General features: G+C 37.2%; 2 protein-coding genes across 3 annotated transcripts; one reads left to right on the top strand and one right to left on the bottom strand.

Annotated features, from left to right (window-relative positions):
- Nucleotides 1-2024: 2024 nt before the first annotated feature.
- reep6 (receptor accessory protein 6) lies at nucleotides 2025-7743 on the bottom strand. 2 transcript variants are annotated; one of them, XM_017714291.2, is made up of 8 exons: nucleotides 7646-7743; nucleotides 7421-7560; nucleotides 6053-6146; nucleotides 4879-5017; nucleotides 4492-4660; nucleotides 4290-4372; nucleotides 2710-2733; nucleotides 2027-2614 (listed from the first exon to the last, which is right to left on the bottom strand). In XM_017714291.2, exons 1-7 carry the CDS (start codon nucleotides 7660-7662, stop codon nucleotides 2713-2715), a joined length of 663 nt encoding a protein of 220 aa, XP_017569780.1. In that variant the 5' UTR covers nucleotides 7663-7743; the 3' UTR covers nucleotides 2027-2614; nucleotides 2710-2712. The 2 variants fall into 2 exon arrangements, with proteins under 2 accessions (XP_037401044.1, XP_017569780.1); XM_037545147.1 differs by lacking the exon at nucleotides 4492-4660 and having other exon boundaries at nucleotides 2025-2614.
- Nucleotides 7744-9525: 1782 nt separating this feature from the next.
- On the top strand, nucleotides 9526-17129 carry zgc:113223 (uncharacterized protein LOC541424 homolog). Its single transcript, XM_017714289.1, has 8 exons — nucleotides 9526-9651; nucleotides 9813-9870; nucleotides 9989-10113; nucleotides 10671-10745; nucleotides 11389-11484; nucleotides 11561-11689; nucleotides 13037-13198; nucleotides 16840-17129. Exons 1-8 carry the CDS (start codon nucleotides 9586-9588, stop codon nucleotides 16930-16932), a joined length of 804 nt encoding a protein of 267 aa, XP_017569778.1. The 5' UTR covers nucleotides 9526-9585; the 3' UTR covers nucleotides 16933-17129.
- Nucleotides 17130-17294: the final 165 nt, after the last annotated feature.

Here is a 17294-nt window from a genome sequence, read left to right as displayed (position 1 = left end):
CACACTGCCATCTATAGGCTGGGAGAGAGGTCATGTTTTAATTATTATTATTATCATATTGTACTTTTTGGAAATGCAAGTAAATATAGTTACTGCATTTTAAGCAAACAGGAAAAGGAGCAATAATTGATGACCTTGTCTTTTTAAATTATAATAGAAAATTACAGAAAAGGTTCATTTAAACCTGTTTAATATTATTTAAAGCGGTGTTCAATCAATTTTTTAAAAGTCTGTACACCGTCCTGAACTCCAGGAACTCCGTGCTGGAGTAAGCTGTGCTGGTTTTTCTAGCAGTGTAATTCAGTCGTTGAGATATAAACAAAGTCATTCAGAGTGGTTTGATTCAGCGGCGTCTTTAGACCAAAGTTAAGTAAAATGTTGTTGTTCCACAGTAAAATCACGGTGGTAAAAAGCCAATAAGAAGTCCATAACTTTTATCGTTTTAGCCTTAGGATTGCGGAGCAGAACTACAGGACACGCTACATGCACTACATTTCCCATAATGCACCAGCATCCAACGCTTTCAGTCAGAGCCGGTTTCTTTCGGTTTTTCGTTTGGAGTAATGAACATGCGTAAATATTTCAAGGAAAGTCAGCCACAAAACAGACACGGTAAGCATAGGTTCATGATTTGGCCATACACTTACTATAACCTATCAAAATGACATTTTTGACCACTAAAGCAAAGGCATTTGTTAAATTAGCAAATACACCAGTTGCGTTAACAAAGGCTTTATTTATTGATACCAGGTTTGCGGAATGAGCATCATCCTTGTGAAGCAGAAAAAATATAGCATGTCTTAAAGGAGAACTCCACCGTTTTTTTTTACATTTCTGCATAATTTAACGGTAAACATTTAATACATTAAACCATTTCATACGATGCGTTCTGTCGGGGTTTTCATAGGTGGCATATGTTCTTTTCACCACCACTGTGAACAATTCAGACTTTTTCTCTAGAAAAAGTTTCTGTAGAACAAAGCCTTTCACACCAAACCACTCTGAATGACTTGTGTATGTGTAATGTGTATATCTTAACCACTTAATTATGCAGAAATGTAAAGAAAAATGGTGGAATTCCCTTTTAAGAAATGTGCTCTATTTATTTTTCTGCTTCACAAAATACATAAAAGGATTGCAAATCCAGCGCTAAAACAGCATAGTGGAAATTATGACACACAAAATACTGCTTTCACTTTGTTAAATACAAAAGAAATTTATTGAAAATCGAGTACATTGCTGCGGACAAGATTGCAAAAAGCTATTAAAATAAGATTAACATGATAATGTTCATTAGACATAAATTAGACATAAATGCAAGGCATAATGCATTATACCTTCAGATGTTCTGTAGATGCATTATGTTCTGACAGTCTCATTTACATACTTACAAGATGAGAAATCTTGCTGATTTTCTGTATTGGAAAAAGTGTCAGGATCAAATCAAGGTGTTAAATATACTACTGTTCAATCTATACCGAGCAAGAAAGACTTAACGATGGTTTAACTGAACATGAATGTAGGCTATTTCCAGAATGCACAATTTATAGGGTTGAATGAATGTATCAGAACAGTACAGCTAAAACTGAAACGCCTATACAAATCAGCAGGAAAAGCTATGTGGGTGCGACTTCAAGTAATACAGGATTAAATTGTTTGAGCAAACTCAACATGAGGTCAACACTGACACCCTGAAATGGTATAAATCTTTTTCCAGAATTGACATATACACCGATCAGCCAATCTACACTCATTGTTTCTACACTCATTGTTCATTTTATCAGCTCCACTTACTCTGTAGGTGCATTTCGTAGTTCTACAGTTACAGACAGTATTCCATCTGTTTCTCTGATACTTTGTTAGCCCCCTTTCACCCTGTTCTTCAGTGGTCAGGACCCCCATAGGACCACCACAGAACAGGTACTATTTGTGTAGTACCTTTGTGTAGTACCAGTATTCTCAGCACTGCAGTAACACTGATGTGGTGGTGGTGGTGTGTTAGTGTGTGTTGCGCTGATACAGACATGGCAGTGCTGCTGCAGTATTTAACCGTCCACTCTAGTCCACCTTGTAGATGTAAAGTCAGAGGTGATAGCTCATCTCGTGCTGCACAGTTTGTGTTGGTCACCCTCTAGTCCGTCCTTAGTCGTCACAGGATGCTGTCCACAGGATGCTGTTGGCTGTATATTGGAGTGGACAGTGAGTGGACACGGTTTAAAAACTTAAAAGCACTGCTGTGTCCACTTATACCAGTGCAACACACACTAAACTCCACCCCCATGTGTGAGGGTCCAGGGGGGTCCTGACCACTGAAGAACAGGATGAAAGGGGTCTAACAATGTATGCAGAGAAACAGACAAACTACACTCTACAAAGTGCTACAAAATACAACTAACTACAAAGTGCACCTATCTGGTAAGTGGAGCTGTGATAATCGACACGGAGGTGGTTTTAAGGTTATGGCTGATCGATGTAAATGACACTTAAACATACTGCATGTGCTGACCAGTACATTTTCTCAGGTCTGCTGAAGATCTGCTGGTGTTTAATGTAGATCCATTTCTTTCTGTCTCTCACAGAGATTTGGTATGAGAGGAAACAGCTTCCTGCATGGCTGTAAAACAAACGTCAGCTGCATTAGTCAGCAAAAATGTCTGCTAATGTAAAGTACTGGGCACAAGAAACAACATAAAGTACTTGAGTACTTACATTTTAGTCTATACTGGGTTCATTCTGAAAACCAATGTACAGACATGAAAATGAAGAGAGAAAAGAGTGAAAATGGATTTTTCAAAATCAAATAAAATATCTCCTTTTTTACCCAACAATTTGGTATAACTGTGGCGTCGATTGAAAGTTTAGATTCTGCACTTTTAAGCTGAGTGAGAAATCATTTGGATGAAGAGCTGTCACAATTAATCTTTTACTTAAATGATGTGTTCAAAAAAATCAATAAAGCATCTTCTCAGTGAGTCAGTGATGATTAACTGGTGGGTTGCATGGTTATGTGCATATTTTAAATTCTGCTATTAGGTCTCTCTTCCAGTAAGAAACAGAATCTGATGAACGCACCCTTTTATCTGCACTTTTTTTCTATATATTTATATATAGCTGAATGCGCTTGGAGGCGAATGCTAACTGCCAGACAGGACCAGTTTCCACCCTTTAGCTGGGTCTCCCTCATCACATGGTCCTACGAGGTTGGAAGGATGAAGGCTAGCATGTGCTTCCTCTGAGTCACATGAAGCATGACATCTTTTCATGATGCCTCTCATGCAACATGACTGGGTAGCTCAACACGCTTGGAGGAGAACACTAAATGCTGATTGCGTTCCATCATTCATGTATCTGGGGGTAGTTATGCTCTCTTTGGTGGATCTTTAAGGACGTATCAATTCTTTAAATGCACTTGGAGAAATCAAGGAGATTGGAGGCTTTCAGAGCAAGGAAACACGCATCCTACACAGAAGACTTTTTGCCTGTAGTATGTGACATAGATCTTTGATATAATTTCTGTTTTTATTGGATGATTTCAGTTAAGGGGACAATAGGGTGAAAGTTTGATGAAAGTCAATGTAAATTGTAGGTGTATCTAAATGTCAATAAAGCATGATTGTGTGAAACATCCTTTGATAACAGGATGAGTTTTTATCATAGGCAGATAATTTTAGCCCAGTACCAAGCGATGAAAGAGATGACTGAGAGAAGAACATCTCATTTGGTAAGTTCTTTGATTCCTTTGTCCTTGCATCTCATTTGGGGCTGGGCTATATTTCAGTGTATATTGTTATCGTGATAAACTATGTCACAATACAATATGCTTTTCTGAATATATCATACGTATCGTCAGTACTTGTAAAACACTGACCAACTGCATGTTTCATTATTAACAGATCAATATTAGTCCCGTTTAACTGGAAAAGAAAACTTTGTGTTCACTGCTTTTGATAGTACTTTTCAAAAAATATAACACTACTGTTTTTTTCCAGTTTTGATTTTCCAGGGAAAATGTCTTGAAATAAATATTCTATTTTTCCCCACCTCTAATATTATCCTTGCAGCTGTTCCTCACATCCTAACAAAAGGAGTATGAAGAACTGAAAATGAGAGATCCACCCATGGACTACCTGCCACCGATGAATATGGCATCGCCTGACAATAGGGTAAGTGCTTAGACATTTTAGGCCACTTGGGAGCCACACGGCTTGTAACTTCTTAGGTTTAATGTAGTGTTATGTTCAGCCAGCTGGTTAATAATGTAATAGTGGAGCATAGAGGTGGTTACGTACAGGAGATGAACTGGGAAGTTCTTTGGGTGGCTCGGCTCTGTCAGTTGGGTGAATGGTCCTGTTTTTTGCCAGACTTTGAAGAACTGTCAAAGAAATGGTGATATGATAAACAGAGAATATTGCATTGCAGGAAAGATCAACTACCAAAGGTTTAACGTTGGAACTCCGCTTTACTTTCCCCAAAGGTAAAATAAGCCTTTACCCTCTCTCGTGACAGATTCTGCGGCCGTCATGGCCTTCCCACTAAGATTGCTGACCATATTGTCCACAGAGGACTCGTGCTTGAGGAAAAATGGGCGCACCACATGCCTGTACAGCACCTGAGAGCCATTCCAGGAGAACGGGGCCATGCACCACAACAAGAACAGGCACTGGCACCATGCAAAGACAGGGTCAGTGGAGGGATGGATGGATGGATGGATGGGAAAAGGGTTAAATATTGCAAGCAGTGTAGGACAGTCTTCTTCACACAGTATATAAGGTCATAAGTTCTGTTTTGCATCTAGACACTTCACAAAGACTGATTATTATAAGGATGCTAGCAAGTTAAAGTTGTGGTACAGTGACACTGCACACACAGCACACTCACCTTGAACACATAGTAGAAAGGAAACCAGTAGAGGAAGATATCTGAGAAGAATTCCCCCACGCCGAAGAATCCGTACACCACCCAGTAAGTTAGCCACTGTGTGTCATCATCTTTGTTTGGGCTCTCGATAGCCTTTATACTATAATAGTTTCAAAACAACAAATAGACAACAGCATATAAATACGCAGAGACAAATTGGGTGACTAAAATGTTTCCAGCAATTAAGTATAGTCTTATTTACAAAAAATATTCTGAGAAATCAATACCACACACTAGGTGTGCACCGATATGGGAATTCTGGCCTGATGCCTGACAGTTTTCATTGACAAATCTTCTACAAACCTTTAAAAAATGTTGAAATCTACCTGAATTAGCAGTATAACATTCATTCATAATGGGTTACAAATGCTCTTTATACATTTTCTTATGAATGGAACAGAGCATTTTCTGAATTAAAGGGCCCATATGCTACATTTCTCTTGTATGTTATGTTTCTCCCTGAGGTCAGTATAATTTTATGTACCAAAAGTAGTCATAGTTCATGTTCCTTCATAGTCCCTTTTCCATTGCTTAGTATTAAACATGCTGTTTTTCTTAATGTGCCCTTTTCTATTAACAACATTGGTTTCCATTAATTGTTTTTGATACATAAAACCATGCAAATACTGTTATAATTCAATTAAACATGACTATTTTCCCATCTTTATCCCTCAGATTTAAATAGGCTGCTTTTGTTACTGTGCCTTTAAGACTGATATTTGTAGAAGAGCTCTGTTCTGATTGGCTGTCCTGTATTGCGCTTCATTAAAAACAGTCCAGGCAGAAAACATACTTGATGAGCAGAATGAGCAGAGCTAAACTGCTGCAGACTGAAATGTGCTGGTTTTATGACATCACAGAAACAGTTAAAAACAGGCAGTAACTACAGACTGGAGTGAGCAACATATTTTGAAACTCTGGCCATGTTTACGTTTGAAAAAAAGTGCGGAAATTCTCTTTTCCACAGTTTGGGCCATTTGATGATGAAGATTGACGATTCTTGTTTTTGCTCGTTATTTTGATTCGTTTGAATGAGAGTTGAATAAAACCAGTTTAACTGTTTGATGTTACATGAAGAACATTTTTAATGGTAACTGGCAATACTTCAATGTGGAGGACTGAACTGAACACCTACGAGAAATATGCAGGATAAACGAAGCCAATCAAGTTGCAGAGCAGAGAGGCTCCATATCCAAACAACAAGTACAGTCCAGTTGCAGAAACAGCTCCTGTGAACATAGTAGTAGTAATAATAATAATAATAATAGTAATAGTAAAACACATTGTGATGACACAAAGGCAATTTTATTGCTTTATGCAGGGATCATAGTAATAGTTCTAATGATGGCAGATGTTAGAACAGGCCTAAAGCAAATAAAACAAATTCAGTATGTATGAGATGTACAGTGTAGTCAGTATGTGATACAGTACAGTGACATAATTTTGGGATTCCTTTTGGCTCTGTACTTCAGCTCATTCGGTCTGCATGTGAATCACTGAAGAAACAATGACTACAAAATTAAAGACCTCCACTGATCGCCTACACCCCACCCGCCCGATACTGTATTACAAGTCATGAAGGTGGGAGGATTTTTTGAAAACCTTGTGTGGGTTACGACAAGCTTTAAACCATGGAAGAAACCTGTTTTGGTGCAGTATAGAAACATTTTCAAAAAGGTTCTACATAGAATCATATACAACACATTCTCTGTCTATCTGAAGAACCATCTCTATAGAGCCATTCCCTTTAATAAAGAACACTTAAAGAACCATCTTTTTCAGAGTGTACACTCTTCAGAAAGATGGTTTTTCAAGGGTTCTTTAGTGAAGAAAATGGTTGTTAACAGAACTGTGAAGACTCCACGAACCCTTTGCATGATTAAAGGGTTCTAGCACCAAAAAGGGTTCTTTTGTTGCTACAATATCAAACTTGTTACAATAGAAGAACTCGTTTTCGTGTTATATAGAACCCTTTTCAAAAATATTCTATATGTCACCATGTTTATGATAATTTCACCATTCAGAGAACCATTTAATCATGAATCTGGTTCTTAGAGTGTTCATGGTTCTATATAGAGTGTATAGCGTGTAATTCTGCTTTGGATGAATCTAACAGTAGCCATTTGAGTTGGTTTTTTTTTTAATTGCAATGTAAGTTACAGTAAGAAAAGCTCAGAAATGAAATGTAACACTTCAGGCAAACCTTATACACATTTAAAAAGTCCTTTGTAGTTAAAAGTCATTTGAGGATGGGTTTATGCTTCTGTTACTGCCTAACAGGCTGCTGTTTATTCAGATTGAGCTCCACTAACAGAAGGCATAAATAAAGACGTGCAGCAAGCCGGTAACAGCCTGATTACTCATCCACCTGTTGCTCAGGGGATTAGCACTGTTGTCTGTTGTGCTGCCTCTCTCCTTCCTCCTTTTATATCTCTCTGTCAGAAGTAACGGCTTCATGAGAAGACCAGCTCAATTTTCTTTAATCTGAATAAATCCAACTTACCTATTGCGAGATACCGCTTCTTAATTCCAATTTTTTCCTCAATTTTGTTGAGGCAGTCAGTTACGATGTTCTTCTCATTCAGAAAAGCCTCAACACGTTCTTTTATCTTGGTAAAAATGGAAAACATGGTGCTTTGTTTCCTGAGAATAGAATAGCAAATGTTATCTTATGGCATTAAATGCGTGAGCATGAATGCAGACATGAGCAGCAGGCAGGCTAACGCACTGAGGTTTCGCTGACATGCCAAGGCTCGACTTTCATCCACTCAATCAGCTTTGTGAACAGGGGAAGGATCAACAACCATCAGCCTGCAGGACTGACAGAGCAGGAGCCAATCAGAGAGCAGTGTGTGTCTGCATCATGCCTTTAAGTAGAATGACGAACTTAAGGAGCCCAGAGCACGACACCAATCTAAGCAATTTGTGCGATGCTCACACAGTGTCAGAACCAGATGTCTTCTCAAAAAGAACGGCAAATTCTGCATTTGTATGTGCTCAAATAGATAGGAGTTATTGTCAGTATTGCAACTCTTTATTTATTTCTCTTTTTTTCCCCCAAAATGGCCATTAAGTACAAGTTATTCTTTTTTCAACAGATATTTCTGAGGAGATAAAAGATAATCCTCTTTAGGATCAGGATTAAGCAGCGGGGCAGGAAAATAACAGGAGTTTCCAAAACTGACTAATGAGTCAGTAAAAATGGGATTCCTCACAAGACCCAGCAGATCAGCAAAACTGTCACCATCAGATAAACAGCACTTAAATTAAGCTGCTTCAGATCTGAAAACATCCACAGTGGTTTCTGCCCATCCTTCCACTGGGAGAAGAGGACTCAGCGTTGCGAGTCTGAAACTATTAAGAAGCTAACTGTCAAGAAGCTCTTACTGAGAAAAGAAAATAGACAAAAAAGGATCTGGTCCATCCCAGAGTTCAGACCTCAACATCTCTGAATGTGTTTGGGATGATTTGGATCATGAAAAACTTAAAATGTAGCCAACTTCTAAGACTGAACTTTGGAGGTGTGGAAAAATATCCCTGCAGATTTTTTGCAGATAAAGTGTGGTAGTGCAGTATGCAGTGTAGAAATGAATGAAATTACAAGGCTACTGTAGTGACAACAGAACTGTAAAATATATTTGAAATGAAAGCATTCCTGAATGTATTAGGAGCTGTTATAAAATGCTTTCCTAAATGTAGAAAGTGTATACAGTATAATATAGGCTCAATTTGTTCTTTATTTTTGTTTACAGATCCTGTTTATGTATGGTTTCTGCTTTGCATGGTAGAGTTTTAAATTGCATTTGTGGTTGCAGCGATGACCTGTGTTCACAGACACTGGTTTTCAGAAGTGTTTCAGAAACTGACTCCTCTACTCCAGAATCATGTCTGATTTTAATGCAGTGCTGCCTGAGGGCCCGAAGATCAAAGCCAACCAATATAGTTTTTTGGCCTCATCCCTTGCATACAGAGATTTCTCCGGATTCTCGGAATCTTTTAATGATATTATGCACTGTAGATGATGATGTAACCAAGTTCTTTGCTGTTTTAAGTTGTGAAACGTTATTCTTGAATTGTGGCACTATTTGCCTGCTCAGTTTTTCAGAGTGGTGAACCCCTCCTCATTTTTACTTCTGAAAGTCTCAGCCTCTCTGAGACGCTCTTTTTATAACCAAGCAATCAAAATATTTATAACAACATGTAGATCAGACTAAGAATTTTATTCAGACAATGACAAAAATGTCATTGTAATAGACAGTAAATGTAGATGATATCATTCCTGTAATAATGCTATTATTTGTTTTTGTTTTTTATTATTGGTGTATAATTTTATATATTTGCACACCTCAAACTCAGTCATTATTTTAATTAATATTTTTAATTAAATATAGTCGCAAGGACCATGACTTATACTATAGTTATTATGGTATTTAATTAAAAGAGTTCCTCTGAATCTGACAAGAACGGCATTATATCCCTCTGTATGTGGGAAAGCGTGTTTCTGAGTAAGTGCACCTCAGGGTATACTTAGGAGAGTAACGTCAGGCAGGTATTTTGAATACCTTCCTACAAGCTGTCACTTGCCTTATCCGTAGAAATGAGGAACTGAGGAGACCATGTCGGGTTATGCGGAAAACATCCTTTTTTTCCCAATATAAATGAAAGAAAATGGCAGTAATAGGAGCTTACAAAGCCACTAAGTACACTTTATTTGTTTGCTGTTACATATTCTGGGTAAGCCACTTTATATTGTCTATGGTGTAGTTTGTAATCAGGCTAACAATCAGTGTGAAGGTTGTCTGGCGAGATTTAAAGTAATGAATTAAAATGCTCTGTATATGACAGTTTAATGCTATCTTTTATCCTAAAACACAAAAATTGTCTTATTTCTCAAGGTGGCCAGTGGTGTCCTGTTTGCTGTTGGCATCTATGCTAAAATTGCCAAAGAAAAAGGTATTGAACTCCGTCTCGTTCATCACAAGAACTGCTTTGGCCAGGCTTTCTTTTCTGTTGTTCCATGTACATGTACAGAATTGTTGCTATGAGGGTGAATGCTGTGGTGATGTTGCAGATGTGGTGGACACTCTGACGACTGACCCGGCTCTGCTGCTGCTCACTGTGGGCTCCCTCATGTTCATTATAACGTTCCTTGGCTGTTTTGGAGCGCTGAGGGACGCTGCCATACTACTGAAAATGGTAATTCAGCTCAGACATGCTCCATTAAGCTAATGATAGACAATATATTTGATTATGTATGATATAAAGTGAGAAAATATTGAATTAGTTTCTTATTAAAATGGGTTATTTTGGTATTCTCACCTTTTTTGCAGTTAAATAAAGCAAAAACAGGAATGTGACGAGTTGGACTGTCTTCTTTTTCTTGTTTTGAACTTAAAGCTGCATTAGCTGATTTAAGGTCACGGGCACAGGCTCAAAAAGAAGGTCTGACTTTATGTTTAGGTCTCAAACTGCAAAATCAGCGTCATACTAATGAAAATATTCTAACAATAGTAGATCATTCACTCACTTCCTCAGTTGACTCATCCTTTCTCTAAGTTTTGACTGGAAGTTCTCTCCGAATTCTCTTTCAATGTGCTCGCAACCAAACCCCCAAATCTTACATAGTGCCATTTTATCTTAGGAATTTTCTCTTTTGTATTTTTTGCCTTTAGTTTTTGTGGGTGCTTGTGGGTCAGTTAGTTCTAGATATTATTATTAAACTTTCATTATTTAAAAAAAAAATCTGTTTTCAGTTTTTAGGAGTTTTACTGGTCATTCTTCTGCTGCAAATCGCTGCTGCTGTTTTGGGATTTATCTTCTCAGACATGGTAAAAACAAACTTATTATTTAAAAAAATTGTAAATTCATCATTTGACGTATGCTCAAAAAATGAGGGTTCTTTAGAGGTTCTTGGCTTGCATGTAAGGTTCTAGAGAAAAAAAACTTTCCATTATGTGGAGATTCTTTGAGCTTTAAAAAGCTTTGTCATCTTACCTCATTTACATATACATTTCTTGAAAGAATGATCCATTATAAAAAAGTGCTTCTTTTGATTGTGGACCTTTATTTTTAACACTGTGTATGCAATTATATGTTAAAAGTGTGGGCACCCCTGGTAAAAATAGGTCGCAACGTCCTCTACAGAGGCATACTTCTGCATATTGTAATACACAATTACTGGTTTTTGCTGAATTTAACATATAGTAAAAAAATAATAAAACATGAATTTAGCCTGTGCAAAAGTTATAGCATATTTTATATTTTGTATTGTATTTCTTGCAGTATGTTCAACTCCACAAATTGTGCACTGAAATTTATTTGGAAAATGCCATATTTGTGTTTTCTTTGTAGATGATGTGTTAACTTATTCTCACTTAGAAAATCAACAAACAAATGTCATTTGTCCAGGGGTGCCCAAACTTTTGCTCAGAACTGCATAACTCATTCAGTATGACTTTTATCCTCTCCTAGGTTTTAGAGAGGACTGATCTGTTAATGAAGAAAGCCATTGTGCTCTATCGAGAGGACATGGACCTAGAAAATGTGATCGACTTTGTGCAGAAAAAGGTAGACGATTTTTTTTTCTTTCATTCAAGAGCATAAATATGAATATTGCTGGTGAATGTTGGCTTTTCTGTTGCAGTTCCTGTGTTGCGGAGTGGATCATTACTCGGACTGGTCTCAGAATGCCTATTTTAACTGCACTGAGAATAACCCCAGTCTGGAAGCATGTGGAGTGCCTTTCTCTTGCTGCGTACGCCAACGAAATGAGGTACGACTCCAGACGAAGTGAAATTCTTTACTCAGAATTTTATTCAAAGAAAACAACTTACTTTGGCAGTAATTGTTCTGGGAAAATATCATATAAGACTAAAATAATTCCAAACAACAGGTTTGGTACCTGTCTCTTCTGTAAACACTAATTATTGTTTGTATTTGTTCAACTTCAACAGAACAAAACTTTAACTTAATAAAGGATTAGCTGGACCTCCTCCAGCTAAAAGATTTGGAATGATTTGGAAATATTTAAACTAACACACTGACATACATCAAACACAGTGTATTCTGTATATATTTATTTGTATTTAATCTAATGTTAATAGCCTTACATGACTTTTGCAAAGTACTGTATGTCATCTTCAAAGAAGCTAAAATATATAACCAGTCCACAATGTAATATTAGGCTATTTATTATTCCACAAATTGAGCCTTTGGTGTCTTTGCCATCAGAGATGAAAAGTAACTTTTCTGGGATGCAGCTACACTCCTGTTTCTGATGGAACCTAAATCAACTCTTAATTTACAAACCCTTTATCTGGAAACATTGATATGTTTTATAAAATGCAAAAAAAAAACCAAATCTGTGATTCATTAATTCTCTTGAACCTTTATTTAACTGACAAAAGTGCACTGACTTGTAATATTTTGGCTCACCATCTTGATTGTATTTTGCAAATATAAAGAACCTGCGACAAAAAGAAAAACGTTGAGATGGACCAACATAAGAGTGAAAAGTTTACAAAATATTCAAGTTAGAGTGTAATTATGTAATATTGTTTGTTAGAACTGAAAGAAGCAACATTACTTGGTATGGAGAAAAAGGAACACACTGAAATATGGGTAATAGTGCGGATTTGGTGGGAGTTTACTTACTTCCCTAGGGGGCAGTGAGCACACTTGCCTGGAGTGGTAGGCAGCCCTATCCATGGCGCTGGGGATCGAACCGGCAACCTTCCAGTCACAGGGTTCCCTAACCTCACTTCCACTCTGATAGGCTTCTAACAAGGTGCAGTGGTTTTCACAAAGCTGTTTCTCATTCTCACTGTGACAGGCCTCTAAAAGTAGTCACTGGTTATCATTGGTTAAGCCTAATTGGATGGATTCCCGTTTTGAGTCTTGGTTCCTCTCAAAGTTTCTTTCTCTTGTTCTTAGGAAGTTTTCCATGCTGCTGCCACCATGGCTTGTTCACTTGGGGCTTGGACCCTGGTTTCTGTAAAGCTGCTCTGTGACAATGCCTGTTGTAATTTGAGTTGAAGTGAACTGAAAATAGCTGAAATCCTCAGTGCAGAAACATTACAGAGGTTTTGTAACTGTAGTTGCACTACTGCTTTCTTTTCAGACTGTGTTTAACTCCATGTGTGGCTATAACACTCAGAGGATGGAGGAAGTGTCAGTCAGGGAGCGTATCTACACCAATGGCTGCCTAAAGAAGATTGTGCTCTGGGGGAAGCATAATCTTCTGCTAGTGGGAGGGATGAGCATCAGTTTACTTTGTCTTGAGGTGGGCTTAATTCATTTTCTTATTTATTTTGCCTATTTTTCTCAGTTGGTTCATAAAGGTCGTCTTCTATGATCTGCAGTCACCTTAAAAGGCCCTTTTTCTACAATTGTCTCCCTGGAGACCACTCACAAAGTTTATGTGGTTGTGTTTTGCGTGAGCATTTCCAGCCTCTCTGTACCATTTAGAATTAGAATTTAGAGTTTTATTTACATCCCTTTAAGACTGTTATACAGTTACTGAGGACTTAATTAGGAACACCTGAACACCTACTCATTCATGTAATTATCTAATCGGACAATCGTGCAGCAACAGTGCAGCACGAAAGATAAAATCATGCAGATGAGGGCCAGCAGATTTAGGTAATGTTCACATCATCCATCAGAATTGGGGGAAAATGTGATTTCAGTGATTTTGTGATTGTGGTGTCATTGTTGGTGCCAGACGAACTGGTGTGAGAATTTCTATAACGGCTGATCTCCTGGTATTTTTATGCACAAAAGTCTCTAGAGTTTACTCAGAATAGTGCAATAAAGAAAAAACAGACAATGAGTGTCAGTTCTACGGACAGAAACACCTTAACTATGGTAACTCAGATAACATCTCTGTACAGGTGTGATCAACAGAAAATCCTCTCAGAATGCACATCGTGTCAAAACTTGAGGAGGATGGGCTATAACAGCAGAAGGCAACATTAGGTTCTGCTTCTGTCAACCATGAACAGAAAGCTAAGTCTACAGTGGGCACAGGCTCACCAAAACTGGACAGCTGTACCCTGAAAAACAGGGTTCTGATGAATCTGGATTTCTGCTGAGCAAAGTGGTGTAACAATATGGGGATTGTTTTCTTGGCATACTTTGGGCCTGTTAATACCAAACAATTATCACTTGAATTCTGCAGCCTATTTGAGTATTGTGCTGACCATGTGCACCCCCCCATGGCCACAATTTAGCCATCTTCTAATGACTACTTCCAGCATGAGAATACACCATGGCACAAAGCAAAAGTCATCTCAAATTGGATTCATGAATGTGACCAAGTTCAGTGCTCTTCAGTTGCCCTCCCAGTCACCAGATCTGAATCCAATGAACACCAACTGGAGATTCACAGCATGAAAGTGGAAACATCTGCAAGAATTGCAATTATGTTCACATGGACCAGAATCTCAAAGGAATGTTTCCAACATCTTGTGGAATCCATACCATGAAGAATTGAGACTGTATGGAGAGTAAAGGGAGGCCCTACCCAGTATTAGTACAGTGTTCTGATTGGCCACTCTGCATTTTACCTCATTCAAAAAGAAGTCTGCAGAAATGTCTATTAAATTGTCAAAGTTGGACTGAAATCCTCAGGGATGTCAGGAAAAGTACTTTTCTGCCACTCCTGAGTTCGTTTAGAAGTTGTAATGATAAATTTTTTGTTGTCCAATGAGTGCAGTAACAAATACCCCTCATCTCAGTGAGCAGGATAAAGTTCTAAAGGGTACTACAGGTCCTATTCTGTGTAAAGGTGTTTTTGGTTGTGGCATTGCAAACATAAAATAGCTGCATTTTAAGGGTGAATTTCAACATTTCTGTGTAATACAATCACTGAAATTTAAAGTCACTCAGAGTGTTTCAATGTCAAAAAGTTACTTGTAGACAAAATTATTTAGATTTTACAGTGGTAGTGATAAGAACCAGGGCTCTCCATGTGTTCAATGCAAATATAACCATTTTATATACAATCCAAAGTGACAGTGAACACTACTTCTCAATTTATATGTGTAATGTTAATAATAATCTGGGTGCTATTTTGTTATTTCATCCTCCATTAAAGGTTAGAAAAAAAAATCTATCTGAAAACTGTCATAAAACTGTCTGTCATTGCATGCCTAACCATCATCATCGTCGTTGACCGCTTAATCCAGATAGGGTTGCGGAAGGCAAAACCATTTCACATAATAACGTTCTTTGAGCTCTTAGAGGCACTAAATACTACAGTCTCAACACTATGTCTGGTTCCAATCACCACCACTGTGAACAATTCTGTATGTTTCTCCAGAACAGGGCATTTCACATCACACCACTCTGAATGACTGTTTACATCTCAGCAATTAAATTATGCAAGGAGAAATATCAGTGGAATTCCCCTTTAAGGCATGTTGTTACTAATGAGAAGTCTTGTAGTGACTTGAGTACACCACAGGAGCAGCGAGAGAATTCATAACGTGCCAGATTATGCAGAAGGCTGCTTTTCGTTTCATGTAATCTCTTACAGATAAAAATAACTCTTTTAAAGAAACCTAACTATACATTATGCTGAAACTAGTTTTTAATAGGGATGTAGAGGGAATTTTGGTTTATGCTTTTTTCCTCATTGTTTTCATGTAAGCATCTGGTGACACCTAATTACTTATACAAAGATCCAGGGACTAAATCTATGAAATGTAATGTTTAGGAAAGGAATAAAATAGACTTTTAAGCCAAGTGTTACCTAAGAATTCTGCTTTTTTGGAGCACAATAAATACATCAAATATTGGTCTGAATTACGACCCAACTCAAAAAATCTGTTTTTTGTGCCTATATTCTACATTTTTGTGTGCAGTTTTATGTACCAAAAACAGTTAGAATTCAGTTAAACACTAATCTTTATCCCCCAGATTTAAATAGGCTGCTTTTGTTACTGTGCCTTTAAAACCAACATATGTTCTGTTGTCAGAACAAAACCTCATATCTCCATTTTTGTCATTTTTCATTTTTCATTTTTTGACATATTTTGAAAATACCTGTTGCCTTTTTACATTGTGTGTAATTTTCATGATGCATGGCCCAAAAGAAATGGCCCAGAATGGCTTGGAAATATGTCTGGTTCCATTGATTTACATTAATGTAAAGTAGGTTTTTTCCTTCTCCTGTAAAGTTACCATTTGGGCAATACAAGGTTTTCTTCCGTCAGCAGCGATAAGTAAAAGAGGCTGGTATTGTGTCGTTCAAAAAGCAATGTAGGCTGAACCATCCCCTATAACTTCAGTGTGACTGGACATAGAGACAGATAGAAAGACAGATAGTCAACTGATTTTTATTAATCCCAATGGGAAATTGCAGTATTACAGTAGCAAGATATACAATCGCATATGAGTAAAACTAAAATATATTAGGCAGAAATAAAATAGGCAGATAAATGTATAAAATATTAAATATAGTAATAATAACAATAATAATAATAATTTGAAAATAGGCAGATATTTGTAAATGTGTTACTTGTGACATCACAGAAAGAGTGAATTCAAAACAGGCTCAATTTCCATATACTGATTGTACAGATAACCAGTATATTTTGAACCTTTAATAATGTTTACCTGATATGGATCCTAATATCTGATATAATTCCAATATTATTGTACATCCTTGCTATTAAGCAACTAGTATTGGTTTCAGTCTTTCCCAGTTCATCTATACTAACAAGTTCTGCTATAGTGTCTCTATAAACATAAAAAATAATTTCACAAGTGCATTCACATCTATAACAACACACTGGTACAGTACTGTAACTGTAGCACAAATGAAAGAGATGGAGTATTATGTTCTGCGATGGCAAAAAGGATTCTGATTTGAAAGCATGTATTACTCTCTAACTTTTTATCAATTCCTCTGCCTCTCAGATATGTATGGTCGCACTGGCAGCTGTTCAGCTTGGTCAAATCCAGAGAGATCAGCAGAAGAAGATGAAGAGCGGTATACCACGACAACGATAAACATGTTCTTTTACAATATGCTGTATATGAAAAGGCAAATAATTTTATAATGATTGTATCTTATAAAAGGTTTTATAATGTGAACGTAGTGATTTACTGTAGAGCAGGAATTTAAACTGTGATTAGCCCTTTATGTTCTAACTATAAAACAAATGTCTACATTAAAGACATCATTAAAAAATTTCCATCACTTTGAATTCTTATTTCTCACTTCTATTTTTTTGTAAATGAGCACTAATGCAGTGGCCACACCTGCACCCATACATTAAAGAACAGTAACAATAAAGTGACACTAAACATGCTGCACAAGCTGTTAGTCTGTGATTTACTGCAAGAATGGTTTGACCTCTGGCTCGGATTAA

Source organism: Pygocentrus nattereri, chromosome 15 (genome assembly GCF_015220715.1).
Source record: "Pygocentrus nattereri isolate fPygNat1 chromosome 15, fPygNat1.pri, whole genome shotgun sequence".
In the NCBI taxonomy this organism is placed as follows: domain Eukaryota; kingdom Metazoa; phylum Chordata; class Actinopteri; order Characiformes; family Serrasalmidae; genus Pygocentrus; species Pygocentrus nattereri.
Note: the sequence above shows the minus strand (reverse complement) of the source record. Positions and strands in the feature narration are given on the sequence as shown.

What these genes read in the sequence shown, in the direction of transcription:
- reep6 (XM_017714291.2), bottom strand. An exon ending in CTTTCTACTATGTGTTCAAG is followed by an intron (nt 4,661 to 4,878) that starts GTGAGTGTGCTG and finishes GCATGGTGCCAG; the next exon opens with TGCCTGTTCTTGTTGTGGTG. An exon ending in AGAATCTGTCACGAGAGAGG is followed by an intron (nt 4,373 to 4,491) that starts GTAAAGGCTTAT and finishes TTTCTTTGACAG; the next exon opens with TTCTTCAAAGTCTGGCAAAA.
- zgc:113223 (XM_017714289.1), top strand. Translation starts at nt 9,586, where the DNA reads ATGGCAGTAATAGGAGCTTACAAAGCCACTAAGTACACTTTATTTGTT. An exon ending in TTTGCTGTTACATATTCTGG is followed by an intron (nt 9,652 to 9,812) that starts GTAAGCCACTTT and finishes TTATTTCTCAAG; the next exon opens with GTGGCCAGTGGTGTCCTGTT. An exon ending in GATTTATCTTCTCAGACATG is followed by an intron (nt 10,746 to 11,388) that starts GTAAAAACAAAC and finishes ATCCTCTCCTAG; the next exon opens with GTTTTAGAGAGGACTGATCT.